The sequence below is a fragment of the Oryx dammah genome, unplaced genomic scaffold (assembly GCF_014754425.2).
Source record: "Oryx dammah isolate SB20612 unplaced genomic scaffold, SCBI_Odam_1.1 HiC_scaffold_19, whole genome shotgun sequence".
Classification (NCBI taxonomy): domain Eukaryota; kingdom Metazoa; phylum Chordata; class Mammalia; order Artiodactyla; family Bovidae; genus Oryx; species Oryx dammah.
Window position 1 is genome coordinate 72,242,225 of NW_024070203.1, and position 14,365 is coordinate 72,256,589.

General features: G+C 33.1%; 1 protein-coding gene across 50 annotated transcripts in view; it reads right to left on the reverse strand.

Annotated features, from left to right (window-relative positions):
- Positions 1-14,365, reverse strand: part of RIMS2 (regulating synaptic membrane exocytosis 2) — a 592,497-nt gene that overhangs the window by 155,900 nt on the left and 422,232 nt on the right. For 35 of the 50 annotated variants that reach the window (XM_040261937.1, XM_040261939.1, XM_040261938.1 and 32 more), the window contains one exon: positions 11,065-11,165. The exons of the other annotated variants lie outside the window; for them this stretch is intronic. In XM_040261937.1, coding sequence (XP_040117871.1) covers positions 11,065-11,165 — 101 coding nt within the window. The remainder of the gene's footprint in view (positions 1-11,064; positions 11,166-14,365) is intronic. 50 annotated transcript variants of the gene reach the window in all.

Genomic DNA, 14,365 nt, shown 5'->3' on the forward strand with positions numbered 1-14,365 from the left:
TTCCTTCCATTATTTCTTCCTCCTTCACTTGGTCTTGATTTTTAAAAAATTATTTACTTGTTTCTCTGATAATTTTTTCTTTTAATGTTGCAAAACCAGAATTCAGACTTATAGCTGACCAGCTTTAGAAACACCCCCGGTATGCAGTTCAGTAACAGGAAAGAGAAAGTTACTAAATGTCCTTTGAGATCACAAAATATGTTCAGACATAAAAAAGAGGACTCACAAAACCACACTTTAAGAAAAAAAAAAAAAGCCCAAGAAAGGTATTTGATATTAAAAACATACTTTTAGTTATTCACTCATCACTGATTCATTCAAAAAAATAACAATATTTTAAAGCTGAAAGTGACCTCAGAGAAGATGTAATATACTTTCCTTATTTTATAGATGAGAAAATTTAGAGACCAAGAAGTTAATGAATTGACTAAGCTCATAAAACTTGTTAGTATTAGACTTTCTTTTTTCAATAAAAAAAAATTGCGAGCTACAAGTTCACATTTAATGGGATACAAGGCAAGCATATTCAGAATCAAACCACTTTAAAAAATTCACATACTGTTTTCTTCTTTAAGTATATACTTTAAAATAAAGATTTTCTTTTCTGAAATTTTGAAAACTATATAAAATGACATGTAAAATCGGAATACAAAGCCAGCATGGAAATACAACAACACTTATAATTTATGTACTTATAACTCTACTTGGATGAATTTTAAACAAGTAAAACTATTAAATAATTAAAAATCACACAAACGTATTTTTTATGTCATATTGAAATAACACCTTCACATTCCATTGAAAATCCAGATAATTTTGGTTGTTTTGGGGAAAAACTGAAAATGGGCTTAAGAAATAACTTGTTCTTATGTGACTGGACCCTGAAGACTGTTAACCTTGGGGGGTGAATATGCTTAGTCATGAAAATGACCTGAAAAGGGCCAATCGTAAAATCACAGACATTTTCTTTGTTAGTACAAAAGTTATATTAAACTTGTGGGTAAGGTTTTATCCATCAGAATGGAGTTCAACTGTCAGGTTTTTGTTATTACTCCCATCTCATTTGTTAAAATAAATAATAAGAATAGCTACCATTATGGGCATTCCCATATGCCAGTATGAATTCTGTATGCTTTTACATATTATATTTCTACCTCATAAAATTATCACCAGCTAAAAGTTCCTTCTCTCGTATCAGTTACATTTCAAGGTTAGCTATATTATTTTTAGACTGGAGTATTATTTTATAATCTTCAAAACTGATGAAATAGAAATTATCAAAATTCTATGCTTAGGAAAACATTAGTAAACTAATTTTGCTAATAAATAATATCTGTAATCCTCACAACTGATGAAAAATTACAATTAATTTTTGTGCTCATGAAGAAAGTTTTTATGTAATAAAATTATAGATATGTTCAAATTATAATTAGCCAAATTAAACTGATATTAGAGATATCAGATATGGAGGACTGCATGCTGCCCTAGCTGACTGAGTGCCTTAATTGAGTAACTGTTTTAAGTCTCACTTCAAACTTAGTTATAATTTATTTCATGTAAAGTATGAGATAAAAACATTACACACATAAATTTATTCTCTAAACCATTATATTACACCATAAGTTAGTTAAAAATTTCAATCATTTGTGAGAATACATTAAGTAAAAAGCCTGTCACTGAGCAGAGATTACTGAATCAATAAAGGAAACAACAGTAGATAAAGAAAATGAAATATAAAAAAATCTAGTCCAAATCTAATTTTGAAGATTAGGCTATGAGATTAAATGATTTGCTTAGTTAGTGAGGAAGTTGCCTAAAACCCATGTGTTAATACCTAATGATTTTTTTTTTCTATACAGCCTCCAAAGTACCATGTATTTGTGTAGCACTTACAGATAACAAGGTTCCCTCAATTTGTACACAGGAAAAAGCTGGGTTGTGAACTCTTGGGCAATTTACCCAACGTCTTAGCGTATAACTGGTAGAATCAAAATTAGAACCCTAGTCTTCCAAATTTTTCTGAGTATTCTTTTTACTATGATTAACTCTAGACAAAAACCAATAATCATATATCCCTTAGAAAATTTGTTTTTGACTCTTAGGTGATAACCTACACACACTCTCTCCAGAAATTTGTTTCTTGTCCCTACTTGTCCATGGAGTGTCTACAAAGATAAATAAACTATATATCCATGCTCAAGAAGTGTATAGTTTAATAAAAAGGTGTGAAAAAAGCACCATATAAGACAGGATATATGTATTTTAGGAAGTGATAAATGCCATGGTTGGTTCATAAGGTTTATATGTTTTCATATCTCTGTTGTTTTGAATATTCTTCTACTTATAATTTTTATATGACTATACTTAACCCTTTTAAATTATGTGAAATTTGAGTTGGAAAGAATGTTTTTGCCCTATTTATCACATTTCCTTTTTTCCTTATTTCCCTTATTCTCCTTGATTCTATAAAGCAAGATCTCTCACCCCTTGGTGACCTGTATCTTTCATCCCTTTATCCCCTGTAGGGCGTCCTAGTTGTTAGCAAGCAAGCAACCCTGGATGTCTTATGAAAGCAAAGGTGAATGCATAAATTGCTATTTTTGCTGAAGGTAAAAGAAAAATGTTTCCCTCTTGTGTTCTTTGGAAATATACTGAAAGAAATTATGCTCTTGGCAACAGCAGCTATTGTCCACAGGTTGACCCTTTTACCAGCAAGTAGCCAGATGCAATTTATTTAAAATTCTTTCTATATTTACTAAAAAAGGGAGAAATAAATTACAGTTCCTTCTGTAATTCTGTAGTGTTCTTTAACACATAAGTTGGTTCTACTCATCTCAAATGACTTCTTCATAATTTTAAAAAAAAATCTATTTTATATTTCCTGAACTGACATGTGGTTTTCCTGGCCTGACATGTGATTATACAGTAGGGGCTAGCAATTCACAAATAAAATGCAAAGAAAGAGGACACATGTTCAAATGTCTGCCTCAGAAGACATCTAAAATTTAAATGTGGTCTTATAACTAAGGAAAATACTTTTAAAAATGAACTGGCAAACACGAATATTTCATATCCTAGGATGTGAGAAGGTAGTTGGAAAAACAGAGAACAGTGAACACAATTTTAAGAAATCAAAAAGCCTGAAACAAAATAGCTATAGTTTGTTGCCTAAAAACCCATATTTATAGTACAATAAAATATGCTTTCATAATGCATTAAGGTAGTAAACTAAATATTATTAACTAATTTGTAGAGATATATTGTAACTAAACTGCATATCCTCAAAATTCATATGTTGTAGTGCTAACTTCTAGTATCTCAGAATGTGACTGTTTTGGAGATAAAGCCTTTAAAGAAGTGATTAAGGTTAAATGAGGTCACACTGGTAGGCCTTAATCCAATATGACTGGAACATAGACACAACAGAGGGATGACCCTATGAGGACATGGCAAGAGGGTGGCCATCCCCAAGCCAAAGAGAAATATCTTGAAAGAAATCAAACCTGCCAATACTTTAATCTTGGACTTCTAGTCTCCAGACTGTGGGAAAATTAATTTCTGTTGTTTAAACAACCTAGTCTATGACATTTTGTTATGGCAGCCCTGGCAAATTAACATAAGATGTAAAGAACAAAGATTATTCACAGATAAAAATATAAAATTTCTAAAATTCTACTATTAAGTTTTTAACTGTAGGTCTGTTACATAAAGTGAGGTATATTGGTACCTGTGAGATGAGGAAGAAATAAATAGTTGTTATTTCCATCAGTTAAAATATGGAGGAGAGAAATTTTCCTTTGGCTCAGAGCTTTAAGGATGTGTGTGTATGTATAGACATATATACAGAATCAAATTATGTATAAATGTAATTTTATCTCTCTGTTTTTAAAGTTGAAGTACATTCCAGCTGGCTAAAGAGTAGACATGACAAGAATAATAATTTGAGGCAGATCAAAAGTTAACTAACCTGAGTGAGAGAACCCAAATCACTTTTTATGCTTTTTAGATTATCATTATTTTTTACACTTTTCCTTCCTTTCCACTCCCATATTTTTTAGGATTATTTTAAAGATATACTAATCTATATCTAGGATATTGTTGATGGCAACAAATATAGACCTGGTAAGAGCAAGGTATCTGTTGAAAATGATTTCTCTTTTTCTCTTTCTTCCCCATCACCATCATCACCATCATCCCACCATCATCATACTATAGCTAACATTTCCTTTTTCCTTAGGGTTTCCCTTGTGGCTCAGCTGGTAAAAAATCTGCCTCAAATACAGGAGACCTAGGTTTGATCCTTGGGTTGGGAAGATCCCCTGGAGAAGGGAAAGGCTTAAGAGTTATACAAACATATTTAATCTTGAAAAGAATCCTTTGAAGTAGGTATTATTATTAGTACTCTGTGTTAATTTTGCTAAAGAGTGTGAAGCTAACTTATTGCAAGGTTATGCAGAAATGAGCACAACTAGAGAAAATTGACAAAGTAGAATAGACATTTAGAGAAACGTTATGTTTTAGTGAAGAAATCCAGGTGCAGCCACTGGCATTCTCCCTGACATCTTCATCAGTAAGTGATAAGATTTCTTGACCTTGTTTGGGATGGAAACTTTTAAGTAGGTGATCTTAATTCTGATTTTGAAATGAAACCATTTTGCTGGACATATGGCTAGACTAAGCTTCGCAGTTTTTTTTTTTTTTTTTAATGTGAGTCCTACTTCCGTTTATAAAACGGTTGTACAGCTTATTCCAAGAAAGGATACTTCATTTCTTCCTGTAAGACACCTTAACCTATTCCTTGAGGACCTCACAGAGTAGAGATTGGGTTACTAAAATCACTCCTAATTAGAACTCTCTTGCTCTATGTATCAGATGATTCCATCTAATGCTGGTACAATGCTGTCTGTTTCATGCAAATATCAGGTTCTCTGGGTTTAAGAATCAGCACTCCAGTGGGCACCCAGCCCAGACCAATTATGCTATTGTTGGGCGGTGTTGTGTGCTAACAGAAACTCAAGTTTTCTGTTTATCCATAAAGAAAATTTATTTCCTTATCATTTTATTTTAATTGCTGCTATAAAATTATATCCTTCATTTCTTCACCTTCAATAAATAAATGTATTTTCATATATCATCTCAGGGATTTGTATAAGGCTACCTAATCTACATTTTAAAATTGACTTTTTATAAATTTGGTTTTTCAGTTTTCAGATCCGTTTATGTCAATGCTGTTACAGAGTATTTCTTTTAAAATACCTATAGCCATATTTCACCCATTAATCAACTTTCTGAGAACCAGTCAGGCTCATACAAAGTCAACCTTGATAACGTCATTTCTGAATTTCAGTAATTCAGTCTGTAATTTCTCATTATATGTTCTGTGCTCTTTTTATCTATATATCCTTTGAAGATTCACAAATTATTTCTCCTTAAATTTTATTTTTTGGGGGGATCTCTGCTGCTTTAATCTATTTGAGAATAAAGGGAACGTTCAGTGATATGAGTTACACTAAAATCCTTATCATTAATTCAATTACTTCTTTACCACTTCCTTTTTGACATTATCATATTCACTTCTGGTGTCTATGAAACATTTGTTATTATAAAATAATAATAACAAATATCTTTACCATTTATTAAGCAGTTTACTAAAAGCTAGACCATATATATACATTATCTTATTTCCTCCTAATCAGCAACATATAAAATAGATAAGAAATAGATCTCAAAGCCTATTTAATAAGGAAACTGAGAAGAGGAGGTTAAACTACCCAAAGTCACCCAGGTGGAGTTTGCTTAACTCCAGGCTGGGATCTCATCTTGGACACTGACCTCATTGATATTAGTCTTGAAGTACTCCTCTCCTCACTCACAAACAACAAACATACAAGAATCACATATATGCCTCTCCTTACCAGCTCCTACCTATCTCCCTTCTTTTGGAGTCCCAACTGTTTGTGTGTTGAAAGTCAAATTAAAACATTTAAGGCTGGCCTTGAATGTGTATTTTCAGTGTTGAGAAGAGAATGGAAGGTGAAGGTGAAGTCGCTCAGTCGTGTCCGACTCTCTGAGACCCCATGAGAAGAGAATAAGATCTAATAAAGGGAACAGCTTAGTTAACAACGGCAATTTATTTGCCAAAAATATTTTGCCTTGAACTGTCTGAATTTTTTATATTGATACTGCCTACAACTTCATCTTGTGAGGTTTATTTGTATTTATAGAGCTTTTCTTTTTTTTAAAGAAACTATCTCTGTGCTATGTAGTTCATATTGTAATGTAAATTACTTTAGTGGGAGTGCTTTCTTCCTAATATGCCTCTTTGAAACCAGTGAAAGTGAAAGTTAGTCACTCAGTTGTGTCCGATTCTTTGTGACTCCATGGACTGTAGCCCACAAGGCTCCTCCGTCCATGGAATTCTCCAGGCAAGAATACTGCAGTGGATAGCCATTCCCTTCTCCAGGGGATCTTTCTGACCCAGGGATTGAACCCAGGTCTCCCACGCTGCAGGCAGACTCTTTACCGACGGAGCCACTGGGGAAGACCTAAAATTAGTGGAAGTATCTTTAAAAGACAAGAAGCCTGGGAGAAGAGGTGTCGAGTGCCCCATTAGGCACATACAAAGAGGGATAAAAAATCTTTTCCTTTCTTTTGCTCCACTGTACCCTGATCCCAGAACACTAAATGGATTAATATGAACTTCTGGTTTGCATCTGAAAAATTCTGGGAAATTTATTGACTATATTACTTAATTTTAGAAACATAAACATGAAAACCGAAAATTTTAGGTGCTAAAATAGGGATAAGACACTTTTGTGATAATTTCGTGGGAACACTAGCACCAAAAGAGAGCATCGTTTTCTACAGGAAAATAAACTTTGATTTCCAAATAAACACAGTATCAATAAACTATAGTTTCCCTGTTGAAATCTTATGGACTACCCTTTAAAAAACAATCCTTTGAGTTCATTTAAAAACACTAAATATGGCTAATTTAAAAAGCAAACATCATATACTTAAATAAATATTATAAAATTCTCCATATCAATTTTCATATATATATACAGTGTTTATCAATTATTGCTAATTATTGTAATCATATTACTCATGGAAAGGTAGTTAGTTTATGCTGAAGTATAACTCACATTGTTAAATCTAATAAATCACATTCTTCTAAACCAATGGGGAGCAGAGAATATTGGTTTTGAGTTGATCCTTAAATTTCTTTGAGAGAAGAACAGGTGAATCACATTTAAGATGGGATAAAGAGGATGTAACAGGCATGAAAGGGGGCACAGGCTGGCTGCATAGTTAAACTCTGTTTTGAGGGGGAAAGCCCTGAGAATTCATCCACTGATTAAATAGGAATCATGTCTGCACCTGGATTTGATTAAATATTTAATTAATTAATTAGCTCTTGTTAAATATAGGATGTCTACTTACAAATTTCCAAATATATTTAAAATATACTTAGAAAGACAGTAACTTTAAAGGCACTGTTCTACAGGTACTTTCAAAGTGAACTGCTAAGGAGATATTTTATAAATTAGTAATAACTTGTTTACAACTATCAGTGCAGAACACTTGAGAAATTCAGGAAGGCAATGCCATTTAAAACATGAAATATACAGTTTTTAAAAAAACTTCATTAACAATTATATCCCATCAAAACTTCTTCATAGTTTCACTGGAACTTCAGGAATATAGCTCAGAGGTACAGCACATGCTCCATGGCTTTTGAACTTAATCTGTTATCTCAAAATTGAAAACGAAGTTAGCTACAAATAATACTCTCCATGATTTAATGTGAATTGGTGTAGATTACTTAATCTTTCTATCTATGGCTTAGTTCCCTTCTTTATTACGTAATTTTTTCAAGAATGAGTTAATATATTGGAAAGAATACTGGGGTGGGTAGCCTATCCCTTCTCCAGGGGATCTTCCCAACCTAGGAATTGAACCAGGGTCTCCTGCATTGCAGGTGGATTCTTTACCAGCTGAGGTATCAGGGAATCCCAATATATTGAAGCACATAGGTCAACAGCAAATATTTAGCTGAAACTTGTTAATCAAATGAGGAAGAAAAGAATGGTAATATAGGGTAAATATCCCTAGTTGAGAGGGCTGCTGTTGAAAATTTTAATATAAAGAATTGTTAGTATGGAAATGAATAATAACTAAGTCTATATATGCACTTGACTGAAAAAGAACCCTCTGCAATTTTCTCTTTCATCCACGAGGGAGGTAGTCCAAAGTAGGGATGACAGGCAGACAGATGATCCAGCAAAGACAGTTCCACATCAGGAAATTCAGAGTGGAACAAAATAGAGTTGTGTTTTGGATTCTTTTAAAATCTTAATGATTTGATTGCCTTTTTGGTTAGGCTGAGTGCATAACTCCAGCAATTGAAAACAGATTGCTAAGTATTTGACATTCAATAGGTAGGAGTTGTTCGAAACCAGGAGAGGGCTTGTAAAGATCAGATCACTTATTCTCAAAGGAAGGCTCCATTTTTAAGTGACATCATTCATCATTTTCTTCTGAATAAAACCCTAAAAGAGGCAGTCAACTCAGTTACCTAGAAGTAAATTCTATAAGCAGCCTGTCTTAGAGCAGTGATGCTCAAACTATAGTCCACATCAGAATCATTTGGCAGGTTTGCTAAAACACAAGAACCTCACTCCTAGAGTTTTGTTTAAGCCATCTTATGGGGTCGCACAGAGTCGGACACGACTGAAGCGACTTAGCAGCAGTAGCAGCAGCAGTTCTAGAGCAGGCCAGATAACTGCATTTCCAAAAATTCAGAAGTCACGTTGATGCTACTGTCTGGAACTACAGCTTGAAAACCACTGCCTTAGCAAATGCATAGGAACTTATGTTGCTTAGCATAATTAGTCCTTTGCCAAGACTTAAATCTTCTCTAACCTAAAATAATTGGTGTCAAAGTTATAAAACTTTGAGGTCTCAAGCATTAATTTATGAACTGGAATGTAGTCAAAACTTGTTTTACTAAATATAAAATTTGAGCCACACTTACAGTATCCCTTTGGTTCATTCTCTTGTAATAAATTTGTCAGGTATCCATAAAAGAATCACTGGCATTGCTTCTCAGGCACTTATTTTTATTGTATGAACAATGTAAATCATATGAATGATCCAGTTTCTCTTGTAAGGAAGCTCACATTACCTTGTTGTGTCTTGACTTCATTTTCCCTTGATACTCATTTCTTCATTGACAATAATATTATATGTATATTAAAAATCACCTAATTCCTTCACGAAGTACAGTGGGGTATAAACAAACATAAAACAAATGTGTTATACTATGTTTATGGAAGTTTTAATATCCTATTTTATCAGGACTTCATGCCTTGATTTTTAGATTATACAAAATGAATAAATGAGAGATTAGGCATAGCAGATGCCACAAAAGATTATGCCTATTTAGCCCTGCTGCTGTTGCTGCTGCTAGGTCACTTCAGTCGTGTCCGACTCTGTGCGACCCCATAGACGGCAGCCCACCTAGGCTCCCCCGTCCCTGGGATTCTCCAGGCAAGAACACTGGAGTGGGTTGCCATTTCCTTCTCCAATGCATGAAAGTGAAAAGTGAAAATGAAGTCGCTCAGTCGTGTCTGACTCTTCGCGACCCCATGGACTGCGGCCTACCAGGCTCCTCCGCCCATGGGATTTTCCAGGCAAGAGTACTGGAGTGGGGTACCATTGCCTCCTCCGATTTAGCCCTAGACAGATATATTTTTAAAAGTACCTGGAAAAGCACAGAAATCAGTTCTGATATCAAGCTCAAAAGGTTAGAGATGTATCTGAAGTATTATATCATTACAAATCTATTTTCTATGAAATTCACCAAACCTATTCGAAGTTATTCATATTTACATTTTAGAGGAAAATTTTTAGAAGTTTAGGGTCTGCAAAGCAAAGGCAAGGCTATTTTTTGTTGGTCTTAAATTTACTTTTCTCTTGGCTTTAGGCCCGTGCCGTTTCCAGGGCAACAGAACGCTGTGATGAACAATCCTGTATTCGCCACATCGGTCAATATTCATGTAACTTGGAAAAGAGATTGCTGGTTTGGAACATGATGCTGATGTAAGAATATCTGTCTCCTCTAGGTCATATAACAGAGAAACTAAAAATGTATGCTGCCTACCATGTACACATATCCAGCATAGTCAGTTATGCTTTACTTAATAAATCTTATTTTTACTGAAGAATGAGGTATAATTGAGAGAAACTGAAGTTTCAGAAGGTAAGGATAAAATAGACCCAAGTACAGAAAAATCCAAACTGCTTTTCTCTAGTACACAGATAAACAGACCACAAATATTACATGACTGTAATTATGAGAGTACATAATAACTAAATATTATGAATAAGCTTTGCTAGTTTCATCTTTTTGTTAAATCTTAAATAGGTACATTAGAGCAAAGTCTTTTCATGGCTTTGAGAATAAATAATATGATAAACCTAAAAATGTTTTGAAAATATAAAGGCAATGAAGAACACAAACAATAAAAAGAATACTTTTTTCCTATATTGGAAGACTTCATACCTCAATTTATTACCAAAAAGTGGTTCAAAAAGATTCTCACTAAAAAACTTGTTGAATTCCTTACAACATCTCATGAGTATATATTTTGTTTCAAAAACTTATTAAAAATCAGATCGAATTAAAATACTATAAATAAAAAACTCTATATGTAGGAAAACCATAAGATGAAAATAGAAGTTCTTCCTATACATTTCAGAGGGTGTTAGGGCCTTGGTAGTTTTATAAAATGAAAATTTCTAAAAGATTTGTTCTTCAGATCATTTAAGAGTTCCATTTCCTTAACCTCCTATATTATACAATGTTTTTTTTCAAAAATTAAGGCAAATCTTTACCTAAAAGTTGGTATACAAATACATTATAAATTTTAGCATTTAATAATATAATGGGGCCATTGCACTATATGTTCGTTTCTGACTAATCTGCCTTCAGCAGTTTGAGAATCTAACGGTTTCATATGATTGATTATTTCACAACTTTTAAAAAGAAAAATGTCTTGCCTTTGCATGGTAATCTTGTTCCAGTCTGGGATCTGATCCGGCTACCTGTTTGTATTTGTTAATTTTCATTTGGCGATTTCTCTCCTCTATATCCATAGCACCTATCGAGTAGAAAAAAACCCATAAAATTAATGTTCAGTTCTTATTTCTGAGCCCTACTTACAGGATGTACCAAAAAAAAAAAAAAATGGTAGGCTGATAAACCACTTTCACTCAAGGTAGTAGTACAAATTAAATGTCATATTATTTTTAAGATTTATTTAAGTATGCAATTTGGTGAATAAAAGCAGGATTATTACATATGTAAAATAATTAAATCTGAATAAAGTATAAAAAGTTTTAAACAGAAGAGAACATATTTTCATTAGAGATAATACTTTCTGGTAAATGTATGTCCAGGAGAATATATTTGACAGCACATAAACATGACAACAGTAATTTTATAAGATTTTTGGTCTGTAATTAATGCATCAAGATTGAAATTATTTACTGGAAAGAGGTTGCAAGTCTAATAGTTTCAAACACGATTGTACGATTGCATTTTACGTTATCAAAAAATCAGCCCGTGTATCAAAGCAGGTTGTTCCAGCATCTACGTGAATGTAGCTATCAAGATCGTTTGAATATGGATTTTCTAGAACTAGAATGAAGAAAGAGGCACTTGGAGTAATACTCTTGAAAAAAAACTATGCCAGTAAAGGCACAAAGTATTACTGAAATCATTTCAGGGGAAAAAAGAAGGTGAGGAGAAAAATTTAGATGGTAAGCTTATTACAAGATGAGACTAATGCTGTCTGTAAAAGGTGCTTCCTCAAAACACATCAATTATAGATATCAAGAGGGTTTTTAAAAACTCTGGTTAGAATAAGAACTAAATTCAATGAACAAACCTTAGCAAACATGAAAAAGCAAACATGAGAAATGAAAAAACATTTCTCATTAATATGCATAATGGAAAAACAAAATCTCAATTGTATGCTACAAATCTACAAACTGGGAAAAATAATAATAGTTTAGTAGGTTCAAGTGGTTTTCTCCAATAAAATGCTGCCAGGTAAATTCACAAACACTGAGTCTAGGTAAGACTGTAAACACACACACACACATGTACTCCTTGCTTAAGATCATAACTTAAAAACTGTAGTAAAGACATATGGACCATATTGTGACTATCCAAAAACAGGCATTTTAATACTTATCCTGGAAAAAACCTCACTGTATATTTGATAATTACAAGCAAAATTTTTAAGTAAGAACTGATAACTAAACTAACATACAAAGGGAAGAAAATGTTTCAAAAAGGATTAAGAAAATCTTGACTAAAAGAAAGTAAAAGTGCAAATTGAAATCATCTAATCAGTTTGAGTCAAATTTTAATAATGATCTGAGTTATTCTGTGCCAAATTATAAAATGGGGAATAAAATATATGAATATAAATTGAATGAAACACAAATGAAGTAAGTGCTTCCATGATATGTATTAAATATGGTCAGGTATAAATGTCTATTATTTATTAAAATACAATATTGAAATTGTTTTTACCTCAAGAGATAGTCTCAGATAAATATGTTTATTTCTCCAAAGTCAAGGGAATGAAAAAGCCATCCGAGCTTCAAAAATGTGTGCTAAAAAAATACTAGCTAAAGTAAGTATTTGGGAAGGTTCTTTGAAGTTTTTTGATATTATAGTGGCAAAATAGTATTTTAAATATAAATAGCAACAATAGACAAGGCTTAAACACATTTTATACACATATATATAAATATATACACACACACATATATATACATACACATATACATATATGCATTTTCTAATATCAAGACTATTTTCTGGACATCAACCTCCTATGACACTACATTAAATTCTTCTTTCTTACTGGATAGTTATGGGATATATACTGACAGGTGTTGGGAAGCTTTTTCTGTAAAGAGCTCAACAGTAAACATCTTAGACTTTGCAGACCATGTGGTCTCTGTTGCACCTCTGACACTGTAATATGAATGCAGATTTAGACAACATATATATTTTATATACACAAAATATATGTGTGTATTCCAATAAAACCTTATTTACAAAATAGGCAATGGGCTGAATTTGGTCCATGGCCACAGCTTGCTGAACCCTGCATCGAAGCATTTTGGTCATTTTGCGATGAGGAGCTTTTTTCCTTAGTAATGGTTTGAAGATTTTGTAGAATCAGGTTTTTGGAATATCATATACATTTAACAGATCACTGAGGGAATCTAAGAAGGATATTAATCTGTTTTCACTAAAAGAAAACAAAGATGCAAATAGAGTAATACAAACATTTAAATACATCAACTAAATTCTAATGTCAAACAACTCTTTCCAATCATCATCGGTATAGTCCTTAAATTGGAAAAATTCACTGGAGTCTCTTTCCTTTTATTCTTTCTTTTCTGGCTAGGCTCTGGTATTTATTTATTTACATAATTTGTTTATTTTTACTTTGTTAGAGTCTTAACCAATGAAATCTCAAGGGACCATCTTAGTGAATATACAGTAAACAAACTTGGATAAATATACTTTTAACTTAAAATTCTCCCAGGAACCTAATCTGTAAGAAAAACAGTGCCTCTCTCCAATAGTATTTGAAGTCTTCCACTTCTTTTCTACATTTTTATCAAGCTATTTTCTTAAAGAAAACACTCCATAGATAATAATATCCTTAGAGAAGAAAGTATCCTGAATAAAGAGAACTACTATAAGGGATTCTTCATCAACAAGATAATTTTTTGTTTTTGTTCATTTTCGCTATGGAAAATAATCCAGAAATCATATTTTTAATACCAGTATTTTTTCAATCAAATCAGTATTTTTTCTTTTTCCCATAAATGAAAAACCATATGAAGGAATCTATGCAAGTAGTGGAATTCTCAGCTGGCGCTAGTGGTAAAGAATCCATTTGCCAGTGCAGGAGACATGAGACACTGGTTTGATCTCTGGGTTGGGAAAATCCCCTGGAGAGGGCATGGCAACCCACTCCAGTATTCTCGCCTAGAGAATCCCACATACAGAGGAACCTGGCCGGCTACAGTGCACGGGGCTGCAAAGAGTCAGACATGACTGAAGGACAGCACCCGTGCACGCGTGCAAGTAGAAGAGTTGCTGACCGTCTGGTTAGGGAGTAGAATATGTGATCTCTCAGCTTTAACTCTAATGTCCAAGGCTGTACTCTCCAAAGTACATTAGAGTAAATTGAAGCGATAAGGCAGATTTTTCTCCATTTCCTTTCTCTCCTTCAAATCTACCCTAAAGTTTGCATATACAAGGTCC